The sequence below is a fragment of the Phlebotomus argentipes genome, unplaced genomic scaffold, assembly GCF_947086385.1.
Source record: "Phlebotomus argentipes unplaced genomic scaffold, Phlebotomus argentipes genome assembly scaffold_18, whole genome shotgun sequence".
Taxonomy (NCBI): Eukaryota; Metazoa; Arthropoda; class Insecta; order Diptera; family Psychodidae; genus Phlebotomus; species Phlebotomus argentipes.
In genome coordinates, this window is record NW_026776177.1 from 11,232,521 (window position 1) to 11,249,849 (window position 17,329).

Genomic DNA, 17,329 nt, shown 5'->3' on the forward strand with positions numbered 1-17,329 from the left:
GTGCTACTATTTTCAAGATTACCCCGAGGTTTTCTGTTGGAAACTGTGGCGAATTATTTTAGGAAATGTCGCAAATATGATGTGATCCGAGCACACAGACGTAATCAGGGCAAGATCAAAGAAATCAGCACGAAATTCATACTAATTTTCGCATATTGGAGAGAAATTGTCAGAAAGGATGAATGATTCCAAATGTCAAGTGGAAACTTCAGAAGCATTTTTGCTTTTTCAGTTCAGGATCGTGATACAAACAAATATCAAACTAAAGTGCATATAAAATTTCTGAATACCTCTCTTGGCTCCGCCCATGATTGAGGAGCGATCGCGCTGAAATCATATCAAAACATTTCCCCCGGGGGATTTTCAGACAATGTTGAAATACATCTTAATCTCCTCACGAGGTTGATTCGATCTCAATCACACATATTTCGATGAGCTTTTACATCTCGCAGTTCCTCATGATGATCGAGAGTGATGAAATTTCCATCACGTTAATCAGGTGATCTGCCGAAATCATAGGGTAGATTAGCCTGATTTTCCAGCAATTGTTTAATGCTAGAAAGGCCATTCTGATGACTTTGAATTTCTCCTAAAATCATGCTGTCTTATGAGGAAAATTACCGTCTATTTGCAGGTTGCATTTACAGTCAAAACTATCACGACTTCACTCCCATTCCCAGCTCAAAACTCCCGCGCATTTCTCCCGTGATGCAAATTGTCGATGGACCAGCACGAACTGTCGTGCTTGATGAAGGGAAAATAGGTAGGAAAATTGCTATGGTAGAATTTAGGCCACTTCCCTCACAATTAACCGTGAATTTGAATGCAATTTCCCACGGTGACCCACTTTCTGGGCAATGGATTTGAGATGCGCGCGCGCGAGTCTCCCGCAACTTTCAGCTGATCGGAGACGAGACAATTAGCGATAATTCATATCTAGGAGGACTCCAATGATGACACCATGTGACCATCTGAGTGGCATAATTGCTGAGCACTACATTCCGATGTGAAAGAGCACGTAATTCTCAAAGTGTCATGCGATGGAAAGTGGAAAATATATGTAACTTTTCCATTGGGTGAGGATGGAAAAAAATGTTATACATTAATTGAGTGATTAACGTCACATTTTCTCATAAATGCCCATCTTCGGAAGTCGCTCTTTTTCTCTGCTGTAACAATTGCCATGTCACCAGCAATGATCGCTTTTATGGTGAGAAAAACTACTCATTCTCAGCATTTTCATCGGCCAAGTGTCAGAAGCAATTTGCAGAATGTATCAGTCGAAATTCTTGTTAAATGCAACATAATGAGCACACTTTGTAATCTATTTTAATGAACTTGAACTCAATTTTGCCACACACTGAAGAAATTTACACGTTATAATCTGGCTTTATTGCACGGTTTAATTGCTCATTAGATGAAAATAATCTCGAGATGCTTCAATTAGAATGTTCCTCTGAGTCTGCAGGACATTTCTGCGCATTTCTGCGTAAATGAGACGATTCAGCATAAACGTATGCACATAACATTTTTGAATTATTCTCCGCGAGTAATTCGACGATTCCAGACACTTTGTGAATAAATAATGAGGAATTTTCATCATGAAAATGCACTCAATCAATTCAATATTGAGTGTATGTGAATATTTTCCTGAAAATCACGTCTCAGAGCGACTTTCCGCGCTCTTACACAGACGAGAGAGCCAAATACAACATGAATTAATAATAAGAATATTTCTCTGCAGGGTTGACAAATAGACATTTGTAAATATATTTTCAAAGAGCAGCAAACCAATCAACCTGAATTGCAATTCAATTTTAATTGAATATATCGAAACTTGAATCATTTAAATGTTTTACTATTTTTTAATCACTTTATTAAAATCTTGCAGACAAATTCAGGTTTCATCTCTAACTATTTGTCCTCCCCTTGACTTCTTTCCTGTGCAAAGCGCGTCACATTCAACATTATTGAAGTCGTCTCCAGACATTTTCATTTATAATGCCAAATTCCTGAAACGTGATGAAGAAATCCTTTTACCATTGCGTGATTCTTTATTAGGTACCTAAAAAATTTTGACAAAGTGCGTTTTTCATCAGAGAAATGACTTCAAAGTGACCCACTTTTGTCGTGAATGCAGCAAAGTCACAATTCCAACTGTGAGACACTCTGTATACCTGTTTCTAGTCTCGTCGGTTTTGTCAAATCGCATATAAATCATCTCTCCGGATGAAATGTCCGGCGTGGGTGAAGAAGCAAAGCTCAAGTCTGATGATGAAGGCGAAGAGTCAAAAGGGAAACTCAATCTGCATGATGAATGGCTGTTTCTCCCTTTTCTGTGTAAAAAATAATATTTGTTACATCTTCAAATGGGCAACAATTGCAATGCGGTGGGTAATATAAAATTGATTTGTGTCCATTTCAAATCCGTCTTCTCGCTTAAGTGTTTCTATTTTTGCTCTTAATTGCAAAGACTCAGAAGATGCTGAATGGGTTTACGAAGAAAGAATGTATTTATCACATATGGATAGAGTTGAGAAGGTTCTGGATAAAAGGCTAGATAGCACAAATCAGGAATGTATTTTCCTATTCCTGTGTAATCAATTGTGCTTCTTTAGGTGTTCTATTCATAAATATAAAAAGGTGATCATTTATATTGATGAAAACTACTTATTGGGAATTTAGCAACTCTGGCGAGGAGACAGACTACTTTTATAGCCACCTCGGAGCAGAAGATCTCGCGAGTCTTCTTCTATTTGTCCCCATGGACTTTATAGCTTCACCATCAAGTGGCTCGATGAGAGCCGCGCGGCACAGGAATTGAATTGGAAAAGTGACAGACAGACTTAGTACAAATTGATTTTGATCATCTACCATCTCACACGGTGTTTGCCCTTGTATGGTGGCAGAAGTAATCAGTGTTTCTTGGAAGAAGAAAGTCTCTGTGATGCGTCTAATTTGTTGGCAAATCAGATCTGGTGGAAATTCTTTGGCTCTCTGATACCGATCAAGATTGTTAGTGGCACCTTTTCAATAATTTGTCATTTTATTTATGTGCATTTTGATATTGTTAGTCTCCTTCCACGCTATAGAAAGTTGATTATTTCTCCTGACTCGGCCACACTTTGAGAGCACCGGGTAATTATTTATCGTCACTCACGATGTCTCCGCGGTGCACGCATGCAGCTCAAACTATGACTTTTATGATGTTGAAAATAAATCAAAGTGCATTCGAGAGACGCAGGAAGGCAGAAAAAAGCGTATCGCTCGTTTCAGTGTCAATTAATCATGTATGAGGAAAATAATACCCAAAGATATGCGCTCAAATATGAGGAGATGCATTTTTCGGGTGTATTGAGTTGTTCGTGAGCTTTGTAACCGTTACTCACAGAGAGCCAAAAAAATGAGCATAAATATAAAGCGTCAGCGAAAAGGCAAACACCTGTCTCACCTTGCAAGATCACAAGCGAGATGCCACTGCAGCGTGGAACAATTAATCAAGAAGAGAAGCAACAAAAGTGGTGCTGAGGGAAAAGCTCCAGTGCGTGGGCCCGACAATTCTCGGACGCTGCTTCTGACAGAGAGAATGTCGAGGGGCGAAAAGCACAGATTACTAAGATTTGTTTTGAAACTAATAAGAGATTCACATGAAATGAACAGGCGATCTAAAATGGGTTCAAGATCATCGATATCAGTCAATTACACCTGTTAATTTAAAAATTTGCCTATTGGTCTGGAATTACAATTCACCCCAACCATCTGGTCAATTCTCTAGCTGAAAGAGAAGTAAATTCAGGCTGTCCGTTCAAGTGATTCGCCCCTCGACTTTCGAATCTCTGAGGGGCACCACAATGGAGCGCGCGGTGTCGAAAAAGGGCACAAGAATTGGCGACTGCGGTATGAATAATTCAGTTTTAGTGGATTTGCATTAAATAGCCACTCGTTCTGTGCGATTCTTGGAAGAAAGTCTGGCAGATTTGTGAGTCAAATGTCGCGAAAAGTAGTTTCAAGTTGCCGCGAGTGTGCGGCAAAGCGCCAAAAAGTAGTCAGATGGCGGGGAAATGTGGGTGGAGAGAATTGAATGATGATGGAGTGCAAAAAGTCTGCACGAGATTCTTTTCGTCGCTGTTAATTGCTGCAATTTTCCCTCCAATTGTTCCGTGAGACAGAGGCCTGTCTCACCTGTATTTACGTAACAGGAATTGGGAGTTTTTTATTCTGTCGAGAAACAGTGTCACGAGACTTGTGTATGATTCTTATTGCTGTGTGTTTTTCTGACCGCAGAAATGGGTTGTGGAATTGTTTGATCTTCATTCTGTTTGCTCGATTCGCGGTCTCAATTTCCGTGCAATTGTGGGAGAAGAGTAAAAAAGAAGACACAGAAAGAGGAAATTGCAATTGACGATGATGAGTGGAAGGTGAAGGAGGTGCAATTGAGTGTGGGCATAGAATTGGAGATAGTGAAACACTTTCGATGGCCAAGTTGTTTGTCTTAGACTGAGGCCATGGATGGAGAGTCATTGGGAGTCATCTCCTCATTAAAGTGAAAAGATATTTGTGGTTTTTTGACCTATAAAATTATAATAAATTATACGAGATTAATTACCTATATTGCAGCAGAACTGGAATTCATCCCAATTGCATCTCACGCCCAATCTCATGATGAATTCCACACTGCGTCTCTGCGGCACAATAGAAATGCATATCAGTCTTCTTTCCGTCCCGCTGCCGAGTCTCTTTCAGTTTCTATGCACACCGGGTTGATTTTCATTTTGAACACTCTCCATTGAAGAGGAAGGCGTATCTGAAGAAAAGCTCTCAATGTCGAAGAGAGAGAAATACAGCGTGCAGAACGATTTTCGGTACACCCGAGAAATTGTATTGATCGACTCTCGAAAAACACCTCTCGGCTCTACATTAATGCTGCCAACTGTGTTGTGATCTTTCTTCGTGGTAGTAGCTCAACATTGATGCATCGGCGCTCTTTCGGATGTGCGAGAGTTATTCCTCTTTGTGAGTGAAAGAACTCCCCAAATATTGGTCTCTCCAGCGACTCTCTGGCGTGAGATGAGCCCAATGAAATCCTTCAATAGACCACCTCAAGATCCCTTCCCCTGGCCACTCGCGCTGCCTTGTGGTGCTCCTTGGCTGGTTGGAAGAAGTCCCACTCTTGCACGAAGATGAAAAGAGCATCGAGAGTGAGCTGAGAGTGTGACACAGTTTGTGTGGAATGCCAATTCAAGACAGAGAGCCAACTATACAATTTCTCTCTATAAATTCACAAAGCCTTGGCAATGAAACTCATTCTTGGTTCGTTCTTCTTGGGCTCAGCACCATCGCGGATCGTCTGTGGGGATCACCATTGGTACCAGACCTCTCTAGGGAAATTTACCGGAGACTCCTTCGACTATTTGTGAGCTGTGATTTTGTGTCATTCAAAGTGTTTTGCCGCATAGTGTCTTTCCGGAGGACGCGCGCACACGATTCACTGAGTGTTGTTCGAGGACAAGAAGAAGTGTATCTTCACGAGAGTATATTTTGTGCTTGAGGAGTAAAATCTTGTGCATAGAGACAGAAAAGTTAATTAGCGAAATGTGGAAATTTATTCTCATCACTGTGTTCTTCGCACTGAGCGTTGTGGCGGATGGTATGTCGATATCATGATCTTTTTGTGTTTCTCTGCCCATCCATAGGGAGATTTTGTCTGCAAATTATGCTAATACCATTGCTAAATATCACACGTAGCCTTGGCCAATGGTCTCTTTGGGAACTTTTTTGGGCGAAAAAGCGCCACTCAGTCAATGAACTTGCGAATAAAACCGTTTTTTCCACCACACACCATCCAAAGAGATCAATCCAACCTCTTTTCTGTCCAATATCCACATCTTATTCGCGTGAAATGAATAAAAGTGCCAATGATATTTCCAACTAATAATCAAATTGGGGCTATCATGCAAACGACAGGGAAGAGAATCGCCGTGATGCCCTGCAAATTATACTGAAAATTCATGCGGCCTGGTAAAGAAAGTGGAGCATCATTAGTCAGTAATATCGAAATTACTCTCACCACAATGGGAGGGCATTGAGAGGAGAAAAAGGTGAGAAAATTTGTTCTCCGGGGCCAAAGTCAGTTGCAAATTTTCGTATTACTCGACCATCTGTTTGTTTTTTGGCATGCAGATGCCTTTTTTGCGGTCCAACCATCATTACATTGGCAAATTCACAGCATGGTGTGTTACAGTGCAAGAAGATTCTCGAGCCAGCGCATTGATTGATATAATGAGGTGAATTGGTGATAACACATCCGTTACGTTCGTCAGGTGGAATTACACCTGAAAATGTACCTTCTGGGGGTCCTCCCCTTGCGAGTTGGCAAGTTTGTTAAGTGATGAGAAGAGCGCGAAATGGGTGTAATCTTAAGTGAGATTTTCTCCATTTGCCACTCTTGCAATGGGGAGAATAATTGCAGTTTGTTCTACTTAATTAACCACTGCAAATAGTGCTGTTTTCAATTCAAAGGCCTGCAATTAGATGAAAATGAAAGAGAAATCTCTGTCTCGATTTGCTTCAATCAAAGCCCCTTGCGGGTTTTGTTTTAGTGGATAATCTCTTGGCCTCGGTGCCTCATTTTATGGAATTGAGGCGCAAGTCTTAATTTTATGGCCATTTCCAGAATTAAGACATGAATCTTACAGTTTGTTCATTCATTCTCTTGCGGGGTGTTGTTTACAAAATTACTTTAAAATATTGAGAAATGTTTTATTTCATGATACGCGGTTTGGTCATAACGTGAATTTTGAAAATTGACACACTTGAATATCATTGACAAGATGGATTATTCTGAAATGAATATGCAAAGATTCGCGAAACAAATCCACCTCTTTGACTCTCTGGTATATTCATGACTCTCACACTTAAGCAATTTATTTAACTCAAAATAACTTCTGGTAATTCAATACGAAGCCTGAGGTTCAGAGAATGCCATAAGCGTTAATTGGCGGACAATCTTCATAATCACCTTTTCGAGATCGCGCGCACTTCTTTGCATGCGAATTTACGTGGAATTTGTTCTTCTCATTTAAATAATTTGCTCTCCCAGAGAGACCATTGACCCAGGCAGACAAAGAAGTGCGTTGCATTTTCAGCAATACAATGAATCTGTATACGATCATGTGATGATAATGCTCGATGAGTGAGAGTCCAGCACATCAAATGGGTCAATGTCGGTTTTCACTCGTAAAACGACTCGGAGATTAATGTGGTAGATTAGTAGATAAATCTTCCTTCCCACTGGAAGCTGCATGCCCCTCGGCGAATTTCTCTGGCGGCAGCGAAAAGGTGTCTGCTGTAGGGTCTTGCCGTCACTTTTATGATCACTGCGCGCCAGTGGGTGGAAATGATCGAGAATTGCCAAGAGTCCTCTTATTAACCATTCCACTGAAAGAGTACTTCCTTATTGCTTCCTATACCTGCAATTGTTGTAAGTCGGAGATAACGGGAGGAATTTTCGGGCATAATTGCGACCTTTGGCGCTCAATTTCAAACGTTAACTGTGCTCACGAGTAAATTGCACCTCGCATTGTCCCAAGCGACAAGAAAATTGGGTTAATTTCGACGCGGGAAAGAGGTCTTGAACCGCCGAGACGAGTTGTATGGCAAAATAGTTCATGCTGGATGAATCTTGTGCCTGATTCTTGTTCTTGTCAGTCATTATAACAGGAAATTTCTGCCTTTTGTTCAATCGTGGCGAATGGCAAATTTTGCGTGCGCACTGCACTTTTTCCGCACACATTGGGAGTGCGCGCGGAATTCCATTGAGGGCAGAGACAGGAGATCAAGATAACACCCATCAACTGTCCGAGTCTCACTCCTTCAGTGTTTTATTAGTCATTTCGCGCGATCACTGTTCCGCATCCTCCCACGCAGAGATACTAGCAGGAGAGTCTAATCCGCGCGTTTAGGCTCAATTCGTGGCACTGCTCTGGTGCAAATTGTGTTGATCTTTGATCAGAAGATAAGGTGTGTACCGTGGAATAAGCAAGAAGTTGGCAGCGATATGGCCATTGAACATCAACTAATTAAACCGTACAGAATTCTTCAACTGACTTCTCTTGCCCTTCCAGATAGAGCTTCAGATGCACTCAGGGGAATCTGAGAAGAGATATTTTGGAAGCTACATTCAGTCATTTTCACGGGTATTTCACCCCTAATTTGTGTGATTGAACTATTCCCTTGTTTGTGTGCAGAAGACCAGAAAAAAAGAGCAATCGAGAAATGTTGTGAGAAGAATTGTGCTGCCACGGCTCAATTTCTAATTGACTTGTTCGCTCCGCCGCGGCCGCTCAAGCGAGTCCAAATGATGACCAATTGCAGTGTTGAGATAAGGAAAAAACTCTCGCTGTCACAATTTAGCTACCAGTGATCAATCAGTTGACTATAAAAGCTCAAAATTGACTACTCACTAGAGACACATTTCAGCCTTCTTTCTCCATCAGTACACCTGTTGCGCACTGTCTCTCTCCTTTGATAAATCGCCATTCGCAAGATTGAGACAATAAAGTGAGATTTCAATTTGCATCGCAGGCCAAGGCTGAGAAGCTGTACGACCACAAGAAAAGCTCTTGATGGGTGAGAGACGGGTTTTGAGAAAATCCCCCAGGCACTTTGGGAGGGGTTTCTTGGAAGATCAAACCTCAAAATCACCTTCAATTCACATCTATTCGCATCGCGGAACATGATTTCTGATTGGTATGTTTCCTGATAAATTTAATGCCAATGAAATTTGCATGAGAGGCGCTCACAATATTGCCTTATCGCGCGTGAGAGTCTTAAATTCTGCATAGATTTTCGACACATTATTAAATACACGACCGAAAAGGCCAAAAAAGTGTTGAGACTTCCGAAATGAAACAGTGGCTTTGTACATTAATTCGAGATAGCAAAGTGATAAATGAGGGGAGAAAAGAGTGGAGAGATGGACGGAAAAAATCAGAACTCGCGTACGGAACTCCATGAAGAAGGCAATTATTTATTCAGATCGAGAGATAAGTGGATGCTTATATGAAAAACCGACCTTCACAAGTCAACACACTTTCTTTCACTATGATGCGAAAATCACTCTCACAGTTTGGTGGGTGCCAAAGGTCCATCTTCGCTATAATCCAGATTGATGAGTGCTGTACCGAAAAGCTTCTTATGCAAAGTGGGTCACCCATATCGCATTGGATATCCTGTCTCTCTGCACGTTGAACTTTATTGGTGTCTTTATGAGCCAACATCTCGAGTGGAAGCACATCTTTGGTGTATTAAAACTGTCAATAAACATATAATGAAATATCTTGCAAAATTTATCTCTTGATGTAAAATCATGAGAAATTCACTCCTTCTTATTCTTTTGCCAGTGTGACATCCAATTTTGAAGTATTAACACCAACAAAGCGCGGATAATAGATGGGAGAGGCTGTCAAAAGAGTGGGTTTGGTATGCTGATTGACTGGGGAATTCTGGGATTGTGTCTTAGATGGAATCTTTTTTGAATGCAAAAAGAAATGGAGAAAGAAATTCCTCTAACACTTAATGGACAATCGAAAGTGATGTGTCACTCGATAAGATGACCACATTTCAAGATTGGCGAATATTTGTAGCAGTTTTATGTGATAATACGGTTTTCAATCGAAATGGCAGTGAAAGTCTCTATAATCTTAAGAAGCCCATTAGCGAAAATCTTATCCGAAAGAGCACTTCTATTTTAATTAGTGAAACTGATTGATTTATCTCCAAATTTCACTAAACAGCTAAAAATAGAATAGTTTTGATTTGGCTGATTATCGACTGTCAATTTTCACTTTTTACCCCTGGCAAAAAATCATGAATAAATTTTATGGATGAATTTCACCTTTTGCCTAAGAAAGTCGATGCTTCTGATCTTAAATTTTTTTAATGATCCTAATTTGATGATCATAATGTTCACACGTTAGCTGATTACATATAAATCAAGTGAGACACGAGCATTTGTGGGGCTTTTATGCGAATGTAAATGAGCTTTTATGTGAATCTATTGATTGATCCCGCAATACACGCTTAGCTTATCCATATAACACACTGACCCAAAGACTTGCACTCAATTGCACTCGGATTTGCGAATCCGAGTGCTGGTCAAATCGCACGTGCCCATCAAGACAAGAGTGAATTGCATTCGCTGCGATATGACAAAGGGGCATTTTGTTTCCCAGGAAAGTGATTTGCATTGCAAATACCGTGATCGATTGTTGTGATGCTGGCCTGACCATCGAGATTAGGGATGGACAGTTGGAGGAAAGAAAGTAGAGTATGGCTGGTGAAACGTGTTTGTGTGAATTGACTGCATAATTTGCATCTGCTGAACGCGTCTCATGAAGTCGCAATTGAGAATTCTCAATTGAGACGATAAATCTCCACATCTACATCGTTTACTTTCTATTTTATTTTCCCATGTGGATGTGCGCGCGCGCACGCGGATTTTTGTACCTACAAATTTCATTGTGAAACTGCCCATGTCTAATGTTTGAGGATTGGATGCTGTCCAGCAATTGAAGATTGGTCAAATACAAAATGTATATTGATGATGTGCAGTTGAGAAACCAGTTTATCACTGTATGAATATTCTTCTAACACACTTTCTTTGCTCCTCATTTAACTTTTCCCGCCATCTGCCATGGGCAGATTGAAGACAGTTTGTCATCTTATCACTTTTTCGAGGTAAAATTCTACAGCGGCCCGTCATTTCTCCTTGCGAGCGGAAAATGTGTCTCTTCCAGCCTCTTTCGTCACATGTTTTGAAAGCCTCATCAATGTATCTGGTTCAGCGACCATCGGATTTCCATCGGATGAAATGGAAATTCAAATTATTAATAATGACCACTCAATGCCGCCCAAAAAGTCACTCACAAATGAGGCTAATCAGCCCGGTGTCTTTGTCCATCCCAACGAGATGAAAGTAAATTGGCAAGAGAGTCAATACTCCATCTCAATGGCCTCTTGTATATCTCACAGTTATATTTTACATTTCATCCATTCAGTCTCCGACTTAATTAGGAGTTCTTGAGAAGTTCTCGCGGTTGGTGGCTTTGTTCCTTCATCATTTTCGACGTCTTGCGGCTCAAAATTCATGTACATTTTAAGTGTGGGACAGTTTTTGGTCACCAATGTGCGGTATTTGCTTATTCATGAGTAATTTTTGCGATATATTCTTCCTCCATAGCACAGTGTGAATTCTACCAAACATGCTTAAAAGAAATATAGAACATTATTATGTTTTTGGAGAATTCATTGTTCTTGTCAACGTTTTTTGAACTGAAAAAAGAGGATTTGAAAACAATTTAAATAAATGTTTGAAATGAATATTGCAAAAATATCACCTTTCGTACGTATATTTTTCCCATAGTATAGAATTTTTCAGGCGCTCCCTGAAGAAGACTTCATGAGCTCTTTTCCTCGCTTGTCTAGCAATTACCCAGTGCGATCATGTGTTGATGATCCACCCACATGATTGATCTCTCGTCTCCCGAAAATTAAGCACAGACGAGAGATCATCGTGAATTGGATCTTTCACCATATGAAGTAGTGTATAATTGAGATTGTGAAATTCCAGTGGAATTTCCCGACCTCCATGAACTTCTTTGTTGATCTCGATGGTGAAAGACGGCGATGGTGCAGGCCGCCCATTTTCCCTGTGCGATTGTGTAAATTAAAATATTGAATCAATTAATTGATTGATTGGTGATCCGAGACTGTGATGGATGAGAGGAGGCGGCCAACAATTGGAGAACGAGACATGTGGACGTTGAACTTGGCGAGATTTGCATCGGCTTGTCGAGTGTGTCTCAGGCCAGCAAAGTGAATTAGTCAAATGCGGACAGTGAGCATATCTTGGGAATTGGAGCTGAAAGGATTTCTTTGTACACTGCAAATTCTTGGGCATATCATCTTCTCAAACGATGCCACTCGCGGATGATGCAGACAGAGATCCATTCACTTCTTCACCTCATTTCAATTGACGATTAATTCACTGTGACGACTTTTCGGTATTCCGCCGAGGGGCTTTGCTGTATTTGTGTGTATAGAAAAATTCCTGATCACTCAATGGGGAATAAATTATGCCGGCGAATCTTAAGATGGTTCATCGACCAAAATAGACCAGAAAAAAATCGACTGTCTTTAGCAATTCATATTTGGGAATTCGAGCCGCACCAGGTGCTGATTTACACACAAATCCACGCAATAATTCAAAAATAAATTATGTCACTGCCTCTGAAATGTTTTCTTTCAGTGTATTTATGAGCATATGGATTTCACGGTTGGGAAATGAGGAACGTGATTTACTGCGATGATCTCTAAATTGCACGATTCCATTGAATAATCAAACAATTTGTCCCATCTATGCAATTTCACTCTGTTCCATCACAGCGATAGTTCTGAAAGCCGCCAATGTGATAAAAGATAAATGGGAGAAAGTTATACTGTGTGTGCGCGCGCTTCTTTTGGGCCTTTGTTATTTACAAATGCAAATATTGATTTGTGGTGTGAGAAAAACATGCAGCTGAAGAGCCCTTTATGTTGCTTTCTGGCCTTCTTTGGCATCACTCTCTCCACACCAACAGTCGCGTTTCATCCAACCTGACCTCGTGCTGTTTATTTATTCGCCCCAAATCAATTACAACTCCTGATCATCGCACAAATTGACACACTTCCGCGATTTGGGTATTACTTTTCGTTTCACCCCAACAATATAATTGTATATTCTATGCCGCTGAATCTTCCAGAGAAAAAGCATCGCTTCACGTGCTGACAAAGAGTCTTTTGTGGACGATATCAAAGTGCCGGAAATGAGAGTGGATTTCTTACAGAAATTCGACATGTTCTGGAGGCAATTTCAAAAGACACTCAATGCGATGTGGGTCAACAAATGAGGATGAAATTGATCAATTTTGGACTCCTTTCTTGCGCTTTTTTGCACACAAACACATCACATTTCCCGCAGAAGTGGACTCTTCGTTCCACTTAAATACCATTGAGACAATATTTGCTGAGTTATTAGGCAAAGTTGAGAAAGAAATTTTGGACAAAAGAGTTCTCGCGGGATTTCCATTCTTCGAGTTCAAATCTTTTTCATCACCATCCAAAGCGCGCTCTTGATACAGAAAGTCTATTGACAATTTCACCAATTTCACTGTTTATTCTTCTCACAATGCGATGGCATTAATTAGTGTATGAGTTATGGAGGTCTCATGGGATGATTTGAAAGTCAAAGGAGCATTTGAAATGCATATGCACAAAATCTCTCTTTTGCAATTCAAATTCTACACACACTCCATGTTTCTCTCCTCTGCAGACACTGTCAAGGCGAATTCCACGGAGCGCCAATCTAGAGCCATTTCGACAAATTGCCCAAGATTGTGTCCCCCGCTGGGAGCGTCTCTGGAGCCCGTTTGCGGCTCCGATGGCTACATCTACTCCAATCTCTGTGAGATGAAGAAGAAAACGTGCTCCAAGACAGGTCCCAACACCGTCACTGAGGACGAGAACGGATGCGAGCGAGCCACAGGCTCCAAGTGTGGCAACCGATGTCCATCTGAGAAGGATCCCGTGTGCGGAACCGACGGAAGGACATACCTGAATAGGTGAGGTGTACGACTGATAAAGAGTGAAAATAGAAATTGAGTATTGTGAATTATTCATGAGGACGGTCATTGGTTGAATAGAAGCGCAAGATTTGGCGAGGTTTAGCTTAAATGTTAACACCCATTAGGCTAAGTTTATTGCTTCACTAAATTGCCGACTCAAAGAAGATGTCAAACTGTGTTATTTTCAATCAAATGCCAATTGGAATTACAACTTAAATCAAATTGGATATTTTGATGATGGAAATTTTCGCTAATTACCACTCTCGGTTTACAGGTGCATGCTTCGCGTCCAGGCGTGCCGCGTGGGGACGGCCGCCGTGTCAATGGCCCACGTGGGGCCCTGCGCCAACATCAGCGCAATCAGAGAATCGTGTCCCGTGGACTGTAACAGGTAATAAATTACCATCGCCCCAGACAGCGATCAACACGCAAATACTTGCGATCGATCGCACTTCCGGCTCTCGCACTCCTCAGGACACTAATCCCTCAATTGTCACACCTTTTTAGTGCTCCTCAAGATGGACCAGTCTGTGCCTCCAATGGAAACGTGTACAACTCAACGTGCCAGATGAAGCTGCAAACATGTGGACAAGGAGTGGTGAGTGGACGCCAAGCGATTTAACCATTAGGCTTTATTATTGAAGTGTATTGGACTTATAAAATGCAGAGAAGATTGTCAAAAGCGCAATTTTATCGGAAATATTTTGTTCTTCTGGCTTCTTTTTACTCTTTGCAGGTGCGTACCAACCGAAAGCACTGTCAGAGCACACGCAACTGTCGTGAGTCGTGCTGGCGAGTGGCCAGACCCACTTGCGGCTCCGATGGCCGGATCTATCCCAGCGCTTGCAAGATGCGCTCCGCCAACTGCGGCCGCCACGTCTTTGAGGTGCCCATGTCCTTCTGCATGTCTCAAGAGCGAGCCGGATCTGGGAATCACATCGAGGACTGCCCCACCGAGTGCCCGACAGCCACGTCAGAGGAGGAGATGGTTTGCGGTAGTGACGGCAACATCTACTCATCCGGATGTGAGCTGAACATGCTCAACTGCGGGTGAGTGTTTGCGGGTCATTCGTCGGACAATTAGGCGCTTCCAGACTCTCAATCTAACACATAAAATGCAGTCAATCTCACTTATGACAAAAAAAACCGCCTCCGCTCACTCGAGATGCGCTCTCATCTTTCGTCTCGCTCTTAACTTGGCGAATTGCAAATCCTATCTTTGGCTTTCTGCTGAGAATCTGTATCGAATCATTTTATTAGTTGGCAAATAGCATGATCTTCTGTGACACTGTGATGATTCTCTCTGGAAATCCAATGATATGAATTGCGTTTCTGGGCCATTCCTTTAACAGGAAAGTGGCCTTTCTTCGGCTTCGCGAAATTAACCTAACGCTTCCTCAAACATTAGGCATACCTTCTGTCTCTTCTGGGCTTTCATGCCATTCTTCATCACTTTCGTTCTACTTTGCAAGAGTTATTTTTACTACCAAAGCAAATAAAACATTAGATATGGCTTCTCTAATCATTCAAAAAAACGTATCATCATTGATCACTCGCGATCGATGTTGAGTAGAAAATTAATTGATATTCATCATGAGAGTTTTGTCACTCTCTCGACGCTTCCTATCGCCTGTGTTGAGAAGCTAATCCGCACTGTCGCTTCTAAACCTCACTCAAGATTGTTCATCTTCGTTGTTTTCTAATTGGCATAACCACTGTGGCAAAGGCCAGAACATGTTTTGGATCAAAAGACAATGTGTGAAAAAAAATGTCTCTGTCTCTTCTCGTGTGCGAACCCGTGCAATTTTCACCCACTTTAGAAGACTCACCACGTCAGAATCCTACCAGAATTTTTTGGCTGGCCCCAAAAATCCTCAGTCGACGCGCATCAGGTAAAAAATACACATCATTTTCAATCAACCGCTTAGAGGTCAACAATTTCTGTGACCAATTGATGTTGAATGTAGAGAAAAATCTTACAGGCAGTATTTTAATTATCAATTTCACTGCATGATTTTATTTCTCTGAAGAAAAAAAGAGTGCGAAAGGTGCTCTCTTGAAGCCACGTGAGATCACCTTCGCGGGTGATCTTGTGTGTGGAAAATTGAGACTCTAACAATCTCTTCTCATGTTCGGCGTGAAGCACCCAGCGGAAGCCCGTCCAGATTGTCTCTATGACACGGTGCCAGACGCGTATGAATCGCTGCAAACACATTCCCCAGTGCGATGACTTCCAGGACAAATTCGGCGGGCTCTTCTCATCTGCCCAGAATGATCTCATCTGCGGAACGGACGCCAAAACCTACTCCAATGAGTGTGAACTGGCTCACGCCACTTGCTTGTAAGATTACAGTCAAAAGTCCTGAGACTGTTGAAACTGATCCATCTTCTCTCCCTAGGCGCGGAGTTCAGCTCGCTCACATTGGTCCCTGCACCAAACTGAAGCCCGCCCGATACGATTGCAGTGCCGAATGTTCGCCTGACGAGGAAGCTGACAATCCCGTGTGCGGATCAGATGGCAATGCTTACCGCAACATGTGTGAAATGGTGCAAAGGACCTGCGGAATGCGAGTGGTCTCCGTGTCACAGAAGCACTGCGCCACCACAGCTCACTGTGACGCCAATTGCGAAGAGATGGAGGGAAGCTTTGTCTGTGGCTCCGACAATCATCTGTACAAGTCAGAGTGTCACATGCGGAAGGAGAATTGCGGAAAGCACATCTTCGTGGTGCCCATGAAGCGATGCCTGGCCGCATTCACATTCAAGGGATGCTCACGCATGTGTCCTCAGGTAAATCACTCAGAAACTCAAGGATTTCCCCTTTTATTCACACGTTCCTTGGGAATTGCAGGAATACGAGCCCGTATGCGGCACTGACGACAAGACATACTCCAACGAGTGCTTCCTCAGCATCGAAAACTGCCGCTCCCGCAATGTCCAGATGAAGCACTATGGCGCGTGCGGCAGACCCGAGCAGCCGTCCCACAATTATCTCTACTAGCGGCGCTTCCCTTGAATCCGACCCCTCGCCTTTGTTGTACAAATAATGTTTTTTTGGAAGCAATTTGTGTCTCTTCGCTAAGCGCCACGCCTTGGGAGATTTTGTGTAATCTACCACCTTTATACGATCAATGTACACTAGTGCTAAGTTATTTATTTAATTATTAACTATTTAAATAAACAGTGTTTTAAGAGGATGCCCCAAAGTATCGTTGTATTTATTGACGATTTTCTACATGAAAACAGCTGAAAAAATCGATCCTGAAAGTGATATTTTATGAAATTACGGTTTCTTATTCCCTCGCGACTATTTTGGGATGTCTCGAAGTAAGTAAACATTTTTTAACAAGAATTTATTCACTGTCTAAAGTTTTATGGCTGTTGTAGCGACAGATAAAATTGCGAATTGAATTTTATAGCAGAGAAACTCTTCAATTGTCCAGTTGTTGAAGAATAAATTCTGCTAGAAGGCGCTGTCGGCGGTGGCATTTTTGACCCGGCGGTAATTGTTCCTCGCACTCGTAACCACCCGCTAAGTTCTGCAAGAAAAACGCTGTGATCGATAGAAAATGAGCATTTCCGTGTGCTTTATAGTAATATAGTTGCTGTGAATGAAATCTTATCCTGAATGTCTTCCAGATTGGATGAGAGTGTTCAAAAGGGCAACT

At 41.8% G+C, this 17,329-nt stretch overlaps 1 protein-coding gene across 1 annotated transcript; it reads left to right on the forward strand.

The window, feature by feature from the left end:
* The first annotated feature begins 5,376 nt into the window (after positions 1–5,376).
* Positions 5,377–16,662, forward strand: LOC132260082 (agrin). The gene is made up of 8 exons (XM_059758003.1): positions 5,377–5,647; positions 13,370–13,658; positions 13,936–14,052; positions 14,169–14,259; positions 14,398–14,711; positions 15,805–16,002; positions 16,061–16,451; positions 16,513–16,662. The coding sequence occupies exons 1-8, from the start codon at positions 5,593–5,595 to the stop codon at positions 16,660–16,662; spliced, it is 1,605 nt and encodes a 534-aa protein (XP_059613986.1). The 5' UTR covers positions 5,377–5,592.
* Positions 16,663–17,329: the final 667 nt, after the last annotated feature.